The sequence below is a fragment of the Sander vitreus genome, chromosome 12, assembly GCF_031162955.1.
Source record: "Sander vitreus isolate 19-12246 chromosome 12, sanVit1, whole genome shotgun sequence".
Taxonomy (NCBI): Eukaryota; Metazoa; Chordata; class Actinopteri; order Perciformes; family Percidae; genus Sander; species Sander vitreus.
The window spans coordinates 28,603,243-28,620,347 of NC_135866.1; the positions used below are offsets into that span (position 1 = coordinate 28,603,243).

At 42.6% G+C, this 17,105-nt stretch overlaps 1 protein-coding gene across 3 annotated transcripts in view; it reads left to right on the forward strand.

The window, feature by feature from the left end:
* LOC144527151 (solute carrier organic anion transporter family member 5A1-like) overlaps positions 1-16,035 on the forward strand; it is a 48,961-nt gene extending 32,926 nt beyond the window's left edge. For all 3 annotated transcript variants that reach the window (XM_078265057.1, XM_078265058.1, XM_078265056.1), the window contains exons 7-10: positions 1,279-1,438; positions 1,689-1,933; positions 3,952-4,016; positions 5,754-16,035. In XM_078265057.1, the coding sequence (XP_078121183.1) occupies positions 1,279-1,438; positions 1,689-1,933; positions 3,952-4,016; positions 5,754-6,274 (991 nt within the window). In that variant the 3' untranslated portion in view covers positions 6,275-16,035. The remainder of the gene's footprint in view (positions 1-1,278; positions 1,439-1,688; positions 1,934-3,951; positions 4,017-5,753) is intronic.
* The last annotated feature ends 1,070 nt before the right edge of the window (positions 16,036-17,105 follow it).

Sequence of the window (17,105 nt, forward strand, 5' to 3'; positions counted from 1 at the left end):
TGTGGCCGACGTCCGGTACGAAGCGTGTGTGCAGATCGGCCCAGGATATCAGATAGCGAGCCAGTAATCAGAGGCAGGGTTTTTTTTTGGGACGGAGCGTCCCTGAGAGTGGTTACAGGGCAACGATGGAATATGTCCAAGGACAGCTTGGAAGAGACTTTGGCTGACTGCGTTCGTTTTTTCTCTCGTGCTTCTCCCTCTGTTTTTATTTATTTCCCTCTTTGTCTGTCTGTCTGTCTCTCTGTCTGTCTGTCTGTCTCTCTCTCTGTCTGTCTGTCTCTCTGTCTGTCTGTCTGTCTTTCTCTCTGTCTGTCTTTCTTTGTGTGTCTCTCTGTCGGTCGGTCTGTATGTCTGTCTGTCTCTCTGTCTGTCTGTCTGTCTGCCTTTCTCTCTGTCTGTCTGTCCTCCTTGCCCTCATCTTCAGCTCTGTTTCTTTAATGTTATTTTATCTTTTTAATGTATAATTTTTCTTTCCTTTCAATATCCTCTTTGTCTCGCTGTTATCTCTTTATCTTGTTTCCCCTCTCATCCCTCATCAATCGTTCTTTTCAACTTCTTCCACTCTGCCTTTCTCCATCATCTCTTTCTACCCTCTAATCTCTCATCCATTGTATCGCTCTTCTTTGTGTGTCTCTTGTCTTTCCGTCTTGTTTCCACATCCCTCTTTTCTCATTATCATCCTTTTTGTTCCTGTCCTGTCTTCATCAATCACTTTCTCTTTCCAACCCTTCCTTTTTTCCATTCTGCCTTATCTTCACTCTCATTTCGTCTTTTAATGTCCATCTTTCTTTTTCCTTCCCTCTTTACTTTTTTCTCTCCAATTCTTTTGCTTCTTTTTCAGTTTGTACCCAATATCAGATGAACTTGTTCGCTATCTTGCTTGCTATCCAGTTCAATAATTGCTTGGTTGGTTTGTTTGTGCATTTGAAGTATTTGAAAAATCTAAACGACTATGTATTGCCATGAAATTTGGTGCAGACATTTAGATCTCCAGATTACATTTAGATTCTTAACATTCACATTGCACAGCTACTGTAGATAATTTAAACTGCTGAATGTTTTATCAGTGTCCTCTTTAGCTTTAGTGTTTTTCTTAAAGAAATGCACCTTGGGAGTTGTACCAGATATTCTTATTCAACAGTTACTTATCTTCTTTTTTATTTATAGAGTTTCATGTCCATTCAACTGTCAGTCATGTTACCTTGATGAAGCTGAAACCCCAATATTTTTTTTTTAATGCAGAACCTAAAGAGCTGCTGTGTATTTTTCTCTCTCCAGACCGACTCTCACCATGACCCAGAGGAACCTGACCGGAGGTTGCAATGTGAACTGCGGCTGTAAAATCCACGAGTACGCTCCAGTCTGCGGCTCCGATGGCATCACGTACTTTAACCCCTGCCTGGCCGGCTGCAACAGCGTGGCCAACGACAGCACCGGGGTGAGAGGCAGGGAGAGCTGATAACCTGGACTGACGCTAATGCCGTTGTACATCTATGATTTGAGTGCCAAAACATTCAAAAAGAATATCAAGCTTTTACACATGTAATGTTTCTGTGCTTATCTAAGAACTGTGAAAAAGTGGAGAAAGAGAGGTTATAGGTTTGTGATTTCATGTGAGACTTGCGGTCTTCTTGATGATGGATCCTAAAGTGCCTAAAACTCCGTACATATATCTCACTACCCTCCAGATCCGTAACTACTCGGACTGCGCCTGCGTCCAGAGCCGGCAGGTCATCACGCCGTCGTCCAGCGGCCAGGGCAGCAACCAGCTGCAGCTCGTCATCGTCAAGACCTACCTGAACGAGAATGGCTACGCCGTGTCGGGGAAGTGCAACCGCACGTGCAACACCCTCATCCCCTTCCTCATCTTTCTCTTTATCGTCACGCTCATCACTGCCTGTGCCCAGCCCTCTGCCATCATCGTCACCCTCAGGTATCACCTTCTGAAATACTTCTAAAATACAGTCAGTTTTACCCAGTGAAATGTGAACAGTGAAATGTACTTAGTTATATTCCACCACTGTTTGGTTCTAGGGTTGGGTATCGTTTTTTTTTTTTTCTGATACCGTTGCCTGAATCGATGCTTTAAAAAAAAAAAAGAATAGCACAAAACAACAATTGGCGACATTAAAGAACAGCTTGTTTATTGCTAAGGCAATATGGTTAAAATCTAAATGATTAAAGGTCCTATGATATGCTGCTTTTTGGATGCTTTTATATAGACCTTAGTGGTCCCCTAATACTGTATCTGAAGTCTCTTTTATATAGGCCTTAGTGGTCCCCTAATACTGTATCTGAAGTCTCTTTTATATAGGCCTTAGTGGTCCCCTAATACTGTATCTGAAGTCTCTTTTATATAGACCTTAGTGGTCCCCTAATACTGTATCTGAAGTCTCTTTCCAGAAATTCAGCCTTGGTGCAGAATTACAGCCACTAGAGCCAGTCCCACAATGAGCTTTCTTTAGGATGTGCCATTTCTGTGTCTGTAGCTTTAAATGCTATTGAGGAGGAGAGGGGGGGCAAGGTGGAGGGTGGGGGTGTGGCCTTGACCAACTGCCATGCTTCGCTCGTTTACAAGCCATGATTCTCTCTGTCTTTCTCATGGGTGGGCCAAATTCTCTGGGCGGGCAAAGCAGAGAAAGGGGAGGTAACCTTTCCCCTTATGACATCATAAAGGGAAGATTCCAGATTGGCCCATCTGAGCTTTCATTTTCTCAAAGGCAGAGCAGGATACCCAGGGCTCGGTTTTCACCCTTTCTAGCCACTTGGGGACCATAGGCAGGCTGGGGGAACGCATATTAATGTTAAAAAACCTCATAAAGTGAAATTTTCGTGCCATGTGAGCTTTAATGAAATGTAATAACCATAACTTTTTTCACCCGTCAATTGTTGTTAAACTACAAAAAGAAGAACCACTAGATGGCAGAAAGGTTACTTTACAACAAGATTGAATGCACTGTGAGCCTACGAGGTGCAATTGAACGCACCATTAAGGCTCGTCTCTGTTGTTTCTCGGACATCTCCGACTCCGGCAGTGGCCATGGTGTCTCAAAGTGCAGCTAGCCTACTCTGTGTCTTTAGCTGCAGACTGTTGGACGTCCTGGTGTTGGAATTGTTTCCAGTGAAATACAATCACACTTTACACCGTTTACCTGTCAGCATTTTAAACGTGTTTAAACCATCCCCTAGCTCAGTGGTTCCCAACCTGGGGTCCGGGGACCCCTCAGGGGGTGGCAAAGATCACAGGGGGTGCGCAAGTCTTTATCTGGTTTGAGGTTAAGGTAAAAAAAATATATTTGCACATGTTAAACAAATTATGATAATACACTAGAATATATAATTTATACAAAAAGTCTGTATAAAAACTATGTATTTTTGTTCTCGCTTAAAATTGTAGGCAGGCTACTTAGTAGGCCAAACCTCCGGGACCTCTTAACCTGGGACCCCTGCTGTCATCAGGTCAGCTGCTAGCTGCTAGCATCCTTGTTTTTCCTGCCGCCACGGCATCACATTTTATGAATGAAACATGGCGGAGAAACGTAAAAGTGCTGATAACTCCTCTGTATCAAAAAAGAAAGTAAGGCTCTATCTCGAGAGTTACCTCAACTTCGGTTTTGGAGGGGGGGGGGGGGGGCTCAGCTTTTCTTAGACATGAGTGGGGGGGCGCCAAGGAAAAAAGGTTGGGAACCACTGCCCTAGCTAACGGTAAGCTAACTTTACCTGCTGCCAACGGCACATGCAGCGAAGCTTCTGTTCCCGCTAACGTCCGTTTCGGAGCACCAGAGAGCAGCGCAGACATTTAAGTGGCACCGAAATCTGCGTTTTCATTCGATAAGTTAGGTACCGGTCGTTTAGGGTTTCTGTACCCATTCCTGTTTGGTTCATATCATCCTCTATTATTATGATGATCCTGAGTCTTGACCTTTCTGTGTGGTTTTATGTGTTGTGCAGGTCTGTAGCGGAGCAGGAGAGACCGTTCGCTCTGGGAATGCAGTTTGTTCTCCTCAGGACTCTCGGTGAGTAAAAAAAAAACTACAGGAAAAATCAGAAAACCAGTTCCTAATTTTTTTGGATAGTGGATACAGATGTGAGGAATCAGCAGGAAGAGAACCTGACACTAAGCTAATGTTACTTGTGCAGCAAGCATTTTGTTACCAAGTCAAATATCCAAATGTCCAACATGACGACATGACTTCGCGTAAACATACACGCCACTGTTATCTGTACGCATTTTGAGCTATCCACGTGTATGTTTATGCTGTATACAGCGGACAGCAGTCTGCAACGTCACAGCGTAAATGCCACTTTCTAAAGCCACGTGGCGTGTTATCGCGAGGCTACGGTTGGGTTTAGGAAAAGAAGAAAGCTATGGTTGGGTTTAGGAAACGTGACACACGGCTTGGGTTTAGGAAAACAACAAACGTGGAAAGGAAACGTCACACGCGGTACACAAAGGAAACGTGACACGGGGGGGACGATCCCCGCTTTCCTGGGTGAAAGTGACCCATCCTCCCTACGCGGATATTCGCCCTTTCATACAAACGGCGTTGATAAACACGCTAAAAAGCGAGTATGCGTCTTGATAACACGCCAATAATGGCATACGAATCGGCGTGTCATACATACGCCACTTCATGAGATCAGTCTGAAATGTCAGTTTTAGGCTAACTGTATTGCTGTAAGTTAAGCTAAATCATTACAGTATGGCCTAGTATGAAACGTGTGTTATAGTGAAATGTGGATAAATCAGAAAGCTATGCTATATTATGTTTACAAGTGCCTTAGGTTGCTAACACATAGCTAACATTTACTTACTAAAAGCTAACTTGTCCTGTGGTATATATAGGGTGCTAAAATAATCCTTTGACATGATCAAATCTGAGGTTTTTAGCTAGCTTCATGCACTACTACTACTACAGGCACTTTGTTAGTGTTTGAGCCTGTCGTTGCATGTTGTGGCGCTGATAGGTTTCCCCTCCGGTGGGCGTGGCTTTCAGAGTTTGATGTGATGCGCTCTGTTTGGATCAGTGCAGCAGTACAGACGAGGAGGAGAGCGTCAGCTTAATGCATTGATTGTAAATGCACTGCGCATTCTGTTACTGCTGACTAATGAGCTGATTCTCCTGAATAAGGAGGAAGGAGGTTAATTGGATTTGATACATGGGAGGTTCAGAGAGCTGCTGTCAGTATGAATCAGTCAGAGGAGAAACACAAACCGGGGGTGTGAGGTTTGAAAGATGTGTGCATTAACCATGAATTGTAGGTGGGAAATAAAAGATACTTTGTATTATGAGAATTGTAGGAAACAGCATTTTTGGGGCCAGGATGGGATACCTCATCGTACTTTTTTTATGTTTCCCGCAAGTCCAACAACGTTACCAAAGTGTGATGCTCTATAACTGAAGTAAAAGAAACAGGATTCAGATTTACAGTTCAGATTTTCTTAGTTAAATTCTGTGGTTATTTCTGTTCTCACAAGTTTGCTCATTTCTCTCTTTCTGTCCCTCTTGTCTCTTCTCCCTCACCTTTTTATCTCTCTTCACTTCCCCTCACGATTTTCATGCCTTTCTGTATTTTTTTTAACTATTCTCCTCACTTCTCTTTCCTTTCACTCTCTTCTTCGCCCGTTCCCTTCCTTGACTTTCCTTTGATACTTTATCTTCTTTTGTTTCTTGATCCTTCTCTCCTCCTCTTCCTCCATCATGTCTTCTCTTCCTTTCCTCCCCCTTCTTTTCCATCTCTTCTCCCCTCAGCCTACATCCCGACACCCATTTACTTCGGCGCCGTCATCGACACCACCTGCATGTTGTGGCAGCAGGACTGCGGCGTCCACGGCTCCTGCTGGGAGTACGACGTCACCTCCCTGCGCTTCGTCTACTTCGGCCTCGCCGCCAGCCTCAAGTTCTTCGGCTTCCTCTTCATCTTCCTCACCTGGTACTCCATCAAGTACAAGGAGGAGCGGGTGGAGCGCTGGGTCAAGCGCCACCTGTCGCCCGTCGACACCGTGGGCAGCCTCGTCTGCCACCCGGGCGGCCACAAGGGCCACGCCCGCACCCGCTCCTGCCCCGTCAACATCCCCCGCACCGACCCCAGCACTCTGCACGCCAACGGGCCGCTGCGTGCCGGCCCCCTCAACCGCGGCGTCAGCACCCAGAGTTGCCCCGGGGACGAACTGAAAGCAGTAACTCCTCCCCCTGCGGCGGCACCCTCACCTGCCGCGCCACCTGCCCCCGCGCCGGCCCGTTCGCTGGAACACGTTTCAGTCCGGGTCTGAGCTCCAGAAGCAGGGGGGGGGGTGGGGCGGTGAGGCAGGTTTCCCCATCTGACAGCAGTTTTATTCTGAAGTCCAGTCAGCCACTGTCAAAGGCACCAATCATCACGTGGAAGTCCTGCTCTCATCTCATCACTCTCGTTAGCCAGGGAAACGATACTTTACGCTGGCTTCTAAGTTCTGTCTGCATCACTGGCCTCTGTGGCTCAAAAAACCATCAACTGGGCGTCCTGATTATTCAGAACCTCCGCATCTGTGGTCGAATGATAATAAAGTTGGAATAATTTGGAAAAACCAACCAGCCTGGAGTCGCTCATCCGACACGAAGAATCTGCTTGGTGGGTGAAAATGTTGAAAGCGACCAGGTGTTTCTTTGTGATCCGTCAGCAGGCGGACAAAGGCTTAGCTTTCCCCACTTTGGATGGAGGAGAGTTCATCACTCAAAAAAAAATAAAAAATAACCACCCCCCATCCCATCACCCCGGCAATATGTGCCTTCTGTCATCACTGTCCTCAAATGTACAGTAAGCAGGCAAACACACTGGACGTCCCGCAGACCAACTGTAGGAAACAAAAGTCACCTGAACAGGTACCTCAGCTTCGCCAATCCTCCTGCGTCCCTCTCACATCACGTCTGTGTGCTTCTTCTTCCTCTTCATTTGCGTTTTTCATTTTCTTCACCGTGATTTTTTTGTTTTCCGGACACTGCATATCAGCGCTCTCATGGAACAAAAAAAAAAAAAAAAAAAAAAACCTATGGAAATGTGATAACACTTCACTCAAGTGTTAAGAACTGGAAACCGATGGCATGGTGCTATGTGATAAACAATGTTTAGTGTCCATTCCCCCCCCCCCCTTCCGTTCTTTTGGTACAATTTTTTTTTTTTAAGGGTTAAAAACATTTGAAAAGAACCCAACTGGACAACAGGTCACTGGGCTAAGCAGCTTGGCATGCAGCGAATGCATTCCTGTGCGATGCAAGGCCTTTTGTTGCTCCCCCTGACACAATGACATGGAGTATTACCGCTGGAAGTCGGATTGTTTGGATTTCGCCAGCTCCATACAATGCGTCCATACATCAGAGCAGTTTCACCCCTGACTTGGCACCGTGATAAGTGGTTTAACCTGCAAAGAACAGGATCGGCACTTTCCTCCTGACCACATTCCTGGTGGGAAGAGTCACCGGGGATCCTTCACACGGAAAATAGAAAATAAAAATAAACATGCTCTGAGATGTTTTTCCGAGATTGGACTGGGAAAAGTGCTCTGGCATTCTCAACAGACTGTATTTCTGACTCTTTAGCGGAAAGATACAGCCAATAATTTACCAACGGCAACACCGACGTTTCTACTGTCCGCGTAGACAAGACGAGTAGTCGACCGTCGCGTAGAGGTCGTAGTTTAGTCGTCTATTCTTCCTCAGCTCCGGAGATGAAAGCTGCTGGTGAATTCTGGGATGGTTGATTCTTAAGTCCCAATGATTTATGGGTAATGGCTGAATAGGATTTGCAGTTTTCTTTGCCCACATATCAGACCAGACAGGCAAACAGTTTGCACGTTACAGTGTGGAAAGTACAAAAGATAGCAACAGCTTCCAGGTCGAAAGCAAAAATCACTGGCAAAGCTGCTGTTCACTGTCGAGCTATAAATCTGATTACGCTTTAAAGTGAATCAACTAATCTACAGAGAAACGGTCAAACAGAAGTGAAAAAATGCCCGTCACACATCACGTTTTGTTCAACACAAAATTCCCTAAATAAGACGATCAGTTCTCAGTGTTATAGAACACAGAAAAGCAGCAAATGCTCACATTTTGAGCAGCTGTACATCTTAAACGTTTCATGTTTTTGCTCGATAAATGACTTAAACCTTCAATCGATGATCGGAAATGTTAATTATTATAAATTTAATGGTTTTAGCACTAGATCACAGTCCCCAGTTTAGGCCCTGTAGTCAATGAAGTTAATGTGCAGAATAATTTTTGCTGCAGACATTTTAACACGCAGTTATTACACTGTAATCTCATCTTATCGAGTAGTTTGTGTTGTCATTATTGGGCTCTTTAATTACACGCAAACTTTTGACGAAAGAAATGTTACCTAAACTTTCGTTTCGTAAGCTTATACTTTTGATTTGACTGTAGATCTTTTTTTTTACCTCTGAGAACTTTCAGGACGTCTCGTCCATCTTTGCTCAGAAGTTAAGGTTCATTCCTGAACTGCTCTGCAGTTTTCAGTCGTATCACACAAGATTCCAACATCATTAATGAACTTTAAAGCTCGAAAAATTGTTTAAAAAATGTACTACCAATGAACTATATATTTGAAAAGAAGACCAAATCGGGCATCAGGACATTTGTTGAAATTATCTCTATCACTGGCAGATTTCTCTTCACTTATTTCAAAGCTTAAGTGTGTAACTTTTTGATATTAATGAACGTCCGTTACATTCAAGCCATTGCCAGATGAGTTGCCACAAAGCTGATTAAGACTATCAGCTCCACACAACTCTCTCTGTATTTCTCAGTATGACTATGTTCAGGAGATTGTGGCGTCCGGCGACTTTCTCGCGCAGAAACTCAAGTGAAGATAATGACCTCTTCTGAAGAGTCCATCATGTTTTTTTTATCCTCCGGGTCTCCTTGGTTACTTGGTACTTGCGTGGAGGAGGGGGGTGAGATCACGGAAGGCTTGTATCATGTGGATGCACCAACAGTGTTGTTGTCATTACTTAGGGGGGAGTAATGGGGGAGACAGAAACTACACACTACAGCTTTAAGTGAATTAAATGTTTAGGACTCAATAACACACGAAAAGGACTTGATAAGACGTTTTGTTGCAGTGACACAAAATCCTCTAAATCTCGTAATTTTTCAAAGGCAGTCTCTTATTTTGAAAAGGACGTTTGTTTTCTTAAAGCAAGCAAGGATGCGTTTTAATTGTCGATATTAAAAATGAAATCACATTTAAATGTTTTATTCTAAAATGAGTTATTAGTTGGTAAAGTAGTGAAAGTTTGGGATTTAGCAGCTCTATGGAAGCAAAGAAATGCCATAATTAGATTTCTTTTATAAGCAACTGAATGTGTGATTGTGAAATTGAACCACTACTAAACACTTTGTTTGAAGTTACAGCACTAAAAGATTTTACTTTGAAAACCCTTTTTTTGTGTGTGGTTTCAGCTTTGAATAATTCCTAGCGGTGCAGTTTAAGAAACATTTTTCGGGTTCACATATTCAGGTAACTGTAAGGGAAGCCCATTTTTTGGGGGGGGGGGGTTGAATTTCGGTGTCCGGATTTCACCAACCTCTAATTTAAGCAACGTGATTTTGACCTTAATTGAAACTTATTAAATTAACTTGAATTTTGGAATCCTAAAAACAAAAAACTAACTTTGGAAATTTCAAAGAGGGGACTTTAAACCACATAAATTCAGAGAAAAAAAATGTTTTTCAAAGTAAAATATTTCATGTTCCTATTTAAATGTTCAACATTAGCTATTCAGTAATGGTTCCGTTTCACAGTTAGATAATCAGTTACTTATAAGAATAAAGATTACCATGGCGATAATCTGCCTCCACTGTGGCTGGGGGGCTGAACAATGTTGACTTCTCTAAAAAAAAAAATATCGTGACATTTTAAAGTGTTAGTCCAAGGCATTTCTGAGCTGTAAGAACTGGAGTAAAGTACACAGAATGCATTTTTTCAACAACTTAAAGCAGTATTATTTCCTAATAATGCACCTTGCTCACGACCGTGTTACAGCAGTGTGGAATCTGCCCCGCTTACCCCAAATCTTCAGATGTTACTGAAGACACTTGTGTTAGGGACTGTCCTGTGTCATGGCTGTTTTACAGTTGCCGCATCCAAGCTTGCGCACGCCAATGTGACGTCGAAATGATGTAGATCTCGCTGGCGCGCCAGGATTTTGAGTGCGCACACCACTCTGTTTTTTCCAGCGGCGCGCGACAGAGCGGAAACAGGAGGCCTGAACGAGTTCGCCGACAACCGGATGCCAGGACTCAGAGTGACTGCACGTCTCTCTTGTAAACTTACTGGGTTAAGATGAGTTCTTTTATGGTGAATGAAAGGCTTGATCCGACGAAGTAGGCCATCCAATCAAATTGAAGCATTGACGTCAATGCTGCTGCCAGTTCTGCTGTTGTTTACCTTTTTCTTCTTCTTCTAGTCCGTAGAAATAGCAAAGTCGGTAGCCTTTCCTCATTAGCGCCACCTCGCGCGAGTATAAACAGTTATGGCGATCCCATGACGTCACATTTGCGCGCGCCAGGTTGGGAACGGCCAGTGTACTGACCGTTTTAGGGACTGTCCTATGTTAGGGTCCTGTGTTACATGTGAATACATGATACAGTAGTCCTGATGTGTCGCTGTCCTCTGCTGGGGAGAAATGGAGCAGCATGTAGAGACAGGAAGGCATGAATTCAGCTGTGTTCAAATCCGTCCCCTCATTCACTCACTCACTATTCCCTATATAGTGTTTATGAAATGGTGAACTATATAGGGAACGATCAAACAAGACTTCGGACACTCACTGAAAACACATCGTTGCGGGGCTTGCGTCAGGAGATTTGCCCGTTGTTTGTGTAACAGAGGCGGGCGCGCCCTAGCCTGGAAATCCAGACCCAAATCCGAAAGATTAAGGGTCTGGCTATGAGTAATGAAAATGGCCAAACTCGAGGGACGGCACCAAGCATGCATTGGAAAATATCACTGCAAGCATTTGGATAACACTACGACCAATGTTTACTGACTGATTCTGGACTCCGACGTCGCAGCGCTGTCGTCATCTGTTTAGCTCGCCTCTGGCCCGCCTATATCAGATGCACCGATGTGATTGGTGCAGCTCGGCTACCAGGGCATAGTTAATGAGCATCATTACTGAATGCCAGAGTACGCTCAAATGCAGTGCATTGTGGGTATCTTATAGTGGACTATGTAGTGAATGAAATTAACCAGAGAATTGGAACACCACTACAAAATGGAGAACACACTATATAGTGCACTATTTCTGTGATAGGGAACGGTTTCGACCACCGCTAACATGTCTCAGATCAGCGTTGTTATGGAACCCACACAACTTCTAGGCAAGACCCGCCTTTCAATAGCATTCACACACTACTATTGGCCAGGTGTCCATGCTTACGCGAGGTAACCTGATTTGTTCAGGTCCTATCCCCTGACCAATCGGCTATCCTAACCTTAACCACTCGAGGTCAATGCCTAACCCCAACCAATCGAGCTGCTTCGTAGGGCGGGACTTGCCTAGAAGTTACGTGGGATCCATAATAACGCCTCAGATCATGCCTCGGAACTCGGAAGCCGAAGCTGGGAATGACGTCCCACCCGAGTTGAAGGTTCCATTTACAAGTGGGATTTTCATTGGTTTTCGTTAGCTCTAGCCAGGTTAGCCACTGTTAGCAATGCCAGTTTACGCATGACACTGTTTTTTGTGCATTCAAACAGAGTAACAACATGTCCACAGATAGAATATGGACAGCATCGTGTGTACGACTGATTTAGTGAGTTTAGCTTATAACTGTGTGTTACTACAGCTTTCATAACTGTTGATGCACAGGCAGCCATGTTGGATTTTTAGCTCGGGGTACTCGGTGGTTGCCCGAGGTCAGGGGGCGTGTTTCCGACTTCCGACCTCCAGAAAATCCGAGTTCCGACTACAAATGGAACGCACTACAAGTACAAGAGAAAGAGGACATATATTTGTGATGATTTGTGATTAAAAACAACCACAACAGTGTTTTAACAGAAAAAAAAGGTGCAGGTTTACATTACAGCTTGTGTCTCAGACAATCAGTACTTTTACATTTCTTCGCTGTCGGGCAGAAACCGTGTATCTCAACATTTCGTTTTTTTCATAAATCAATGCCATCGGTCACGACGATTGGCCCAGTGACGAGGCGATTTCATCTGACTTTGTCGAAGGTAAACGGCTCAATAAAATGTCTTCAGTGTTTGTTTTTTCATTGAGGCAAAGATTATTATACAGACAGTAACGTAATAGAATCAGTGCTCAATTTTTGTAAAGGGTGAAATACTTAAAACACCAATCTGTTTATAGAACATTTTGGTAAAAAAAAATACAGAATTAAAACAAAGAACCCAAATAAAATGTTTTCTGAAAATCAACATTTTTGGACATACAAGGTCTTCACCCGACAGCGACAATTTATGACGTTTGAATTAATGTTACAGGAAGATTGTTGACTATTTTTATTCTCTGGAATGATGGGTAATAGTTTTGTGTTTAAAATGTCGGAAAAATGCCTGTTACAATGTCCTGAAGCTCAAGTTGATGTCTTACAAAAATTTCTTCTCTTTTTTTGTCCAAAAAACCCCCAAAATATTAAATTTACAATCCTAGAAGAGAAAAGCCAGAAAAACCTTGGCATTAGAGACGCAGGAACCAGCGATATTTTGGCCGTTGATTAATAGATAAATCCTTTCAGCCGCTCATCTGCTGACTTTTTGAAAACATTTCTGAAATCCTTGTAAGATCGCTTCATCTGGTTTTTGAGAAAGTAGATTCAAACCAGTTTAACTCGCTGCGATCAAATAAAAATGGGTCAACACTGTACTGTTACCCCAGTAGTTAACATGTGTAACCAATATAGATATATAAGAGGAGTTATAGTTGACAAATACATTAATAGACACTTCAAAATGTCTTCACAGCTGCTTACAACTACATTCTAGTGGGTTATAAATGCAAAATAATACAATTCAGGGTTTTCCCTGCCATCATAAAGTCTGATTTCTGGTTGCGGAGGCTCCACACAGAGCTTTCTCCGTAGCCTCTATGTAAGTGGCCTGATGTTTACACGTGTGTGTGTGTGTGTGTGTGTGTGTGTGTGTGTGTGTGTGTGTGTGGTAGAGCGAGGGAGAAGTGAGAGAGTGTTGATTAGCTTCTGGGTGAGTAGTGACTCTAGAGTCACAGTGTCACCTGTTCTTTCTGACCACGGTGAGACGGAAAAGTTAACCCTCTCCTTGATTTCATGTTGTTTATGGAGGAGAGCCAGGAAATCGTTTGTAGATGTAATGTTTTTGTTTTCGTCTTTGTCGGTATCAAAGAGTGGACGCGCGTCTTGTGAAACGGGATAAGAACCCGTTTTACTGAAGCGTCTTTGAGGATTTCCGAAATGTCTTCGAAAGTGAAAAAAAGTGTGCGTCTCAAATGTTAAAGTGCTCATATTATGCTTTTGTCCTTTGTGTTATCTATCTTTTTCTTTTTTTTTGTGCACGTTATAGGTTTACAAAGTGAAAAAGCCCAAAGTCCCCCCCAAAGTGACTCACCATCTCCAACAGAAAACACTGTTCACAAACTGCTCCAAACAGCTCTGTTGTAGTCCAGCCTTTACTTCAGAGACAAACGTGGTCACTTTGTAACACACATTATAATGCTCGCCTAGCTGCTAGCATGGCACGCCCTCATACTCTGCTTCTGACTGGCTAGTAGTCCTTACCTAGTTACTGTCAGGGCACGCCCTCATACTCTGCTTCTGACTGGCTAGTAGTCCTTAGCTAGGTACTGTCAGGGGCACGCCCTCATACTCTGCTTCTGACTGGCTAGTAGTCCTTACCTAGGTACTGTCAGGGCACGCCCACATACTCTGCTTCTGACTGGCTAGTAGTCCTTAGCTAGGTACTGTCAGGGCACGCCCTCATACTCTGCTTCTGACTGGCTAGTAGTCCTTACCTAGGTACTGTCAGGGCACGCCCTCATACTCTGCTTCTGACTGGCTAGTAGTCCTTACCTAGTTACTGTCAGGGCACGCCCACATACTCTGCTTCTGACTGGCTAGTAGTCCTTAGCTAGGTACTGTCAGGGCACGCCCTCATACTCTGCTTCTGACTGGCTAGTAGTCCTTACCTAGGTACTGTCAGGGCACGCCCTCATACTCTGCTTCTGACTGGCTAGTAGTCCTTACCTAGGTACTGTCAGGGCACGCCCTCATACTCTGCTTCTGACTGGCTAGTAGTCCTTACCTAGGTACTGTCAGGGCATGCCCTCATACTCTGCTTCTGACTGGCTAGTAGTCCTTAGCTAGGTACTGTCAGGGCACGCCCTCATACTCTGCTTCTGACTGGCTAGTAGTCCTTACCTAGGTACTGTCAGGGCACGCCCTCATACTCTGCTTCTGACTGGCTAGTAGTCCTTACCTAGGTACTGTCAGGGCACGCCCTCATACTCTGCTTCTGACTGGCTAGTAGTCCTTAGCTAGGTACTGTCAGAGCACGCCCTCATACTCATAAATACAATTATGAACCTGAAAATGAGCATAATATGAGCACTTTATAAACGATTCTAACGTGAGAAAGCCAACGTGGAGCGCTTGTGACGGTTTCAAGGCCACAGTGAAACAAACTTTTCTAAAATGTGATGCACGATGTTGAACGTTCTACAGAGAAAGATTACAGCTCACGTTGTTTGTCTTTTTGTGTAATCTAGGTGAACTTTTAAGATGACACGTGGGGGGAGGGGAGAGGGTAATAATCGTACATAACCGGTCAGTCAGACACGCACTATTGAATAAAAAAAATAAAAAAATAAAGGTCTGAGGGACACAAAAGAACCTTGACGCATGGTTTTCAGTACTCAACACAGTAGAGACAGTAGACTAGAGTAGAAAACACACAACACCACATTTCATTTTCATGTAAAAAGCGAAAGACAACAAGTACAAAACTAACTCCAGTGTTGATCCGTGTAGTGTTAGCGAAGCACCGGGATGCTCATCATCCACCCACGTCCTGTTTCTCCGTGCCTACGTTTCACTTTTACTCTTTCAGTTTGTTTGTTTGTTTGTGTGACGCTCCTGTTCAGCTGCCATTTGAAATCACAAGCGACGCTGAGAGGATGAAATGTTGAGTCCACCTTCCTGATAAGCTATACTCTGGAAATCCTGATCTTATTTTATGCAATAACGAGCCGCTGTAAAACGTTTGATGAGAACAACAACCCAAAACCAACAATTGTGTTAGTCCGTCTCTCCAAACTTTCTGACTTCTCATCTCGGTTTGTTGCTTTCAGCTCCGAAAGCTACTTAGCGCGCGTAGTGCAAGCCGAACCCCGTCAAAAAGCCCAATATTCGGCCGAAGCCAAATCCTGGATTCGGTGCATCCCTGATTATTTCACATTTGGTGGCTCAAACATACACATTTGTTTTGCTAAATGAAGCTATAAAAACAGTATTTTGGCATCATTTGTGTTTAAACCCAACATTCCCTAAAACTCACTGAACAGTCGACAATAATGCTATAAAAAAAAATCCTCAAACTGCAGTTATGACATTAAGAGTACAGGCGGTCTCAGCATTTCATCCTCTGGTTGTTACTTGTCTCTGAATACACTGAGATTTGATGGACTCCAGCTCCAGGATGTTTGTGTTCCTAGTTTTTATCCTCCTTTCACCTCCTCTTTGGGTCAAAGGAGTTATTTACCTCCATATGTCGTGCAGTCGTTTCATGTAACGTGGCCTCATTTCCAGACACTGACTTCAGACACAAAGACTCCGTATGAGCTCCTTCAGGCTGATGTAGGTTAGAATATCCTCGGTTTACTTTCTTCTTTTCTTTTAAAATCAGCATTGTATTTATTTCAAAAGGACAGTGTTTTTGACTGATGAGAGGCAAAATGTAGATGTGTGGAGACACTGTTTACAAAATGCCTTCGATACTTGACTTCTGTCTATAAAAATGTGAAAAAATAATAAAACGGTATTACAGGAACTGCTGGTCTGTGGGTTTGATTTTGCGTGTTGTTTTTGTGTGTTGCTCCCCAGTGGTTGAATATGAAGGGAGCAAAGCTTTAAGGAGATAATACACACTATTATACTTAAAAGAATAACTTTGAAATTGATTGACATACTATACTATGACTTTTTTTACGTTTTTCAACATACTATACTGTGACTTTTTTTACTTTTTTCGAACTACTATGACTTTTTTTTCGACATACTATACTGTGACTTTTTTACTTTTTTCGACCTACTATACTGTGACTTTTTTTTACTTTTTTTAACAAAATATACTATGACTTTTTTACTTTTTTCGACATACTACACTGTGACTTTTTTACTTTTTTTGACATACTATACTGTGACTTTTTTTTACTTTTTTTAACATACTATACTATGACTTTTTTCGACATACTACACTGTGAATTTTTTACTTTTTTTGACATACTATACTATGACTTTTTTACTTTTTTCGACATGCTATTCTATGACTTTTTTTTACTTTTTTCGACATACTATACTGTGCCTTTTTTTCTTTTTTTGACATACTATACTGTGACTTTTTTTGGACATACTATACTATAACTTTTTTACTTTTTTCGACCTACTATACTGTGACTTTTTTTTAAACTTTTTTCGACATACTATATGACTTTTTTTCGACATACTATACTGTGACTTTTTTACTTTTTTCGACATACTATACTGTGAATTTTTTTTACTTTTTTTGATATACTATATTATAACTTTTTTACTTTTTTCGACATACTATACTGTGACTTTTTTACTTTTTTCAACATACTATACTATAACTTTTTTTACTTTTTTTCGACATACTATATGACTTTTTTACTTTTTTTCGACATACTATATGACTTTTTTTCGACATACTATACTATGACTTTTTTTTACTTTTTTTCGACATACTATACTATGACTTTTTTACTTTTTTCGACATACTATACTGTGACTTTTTTTACTTATTTTGACATACTATAACTTTTTTACTTTTTTCGACATACTATATGACTTACTTTTTTCGACATACTATATGACTTTTTT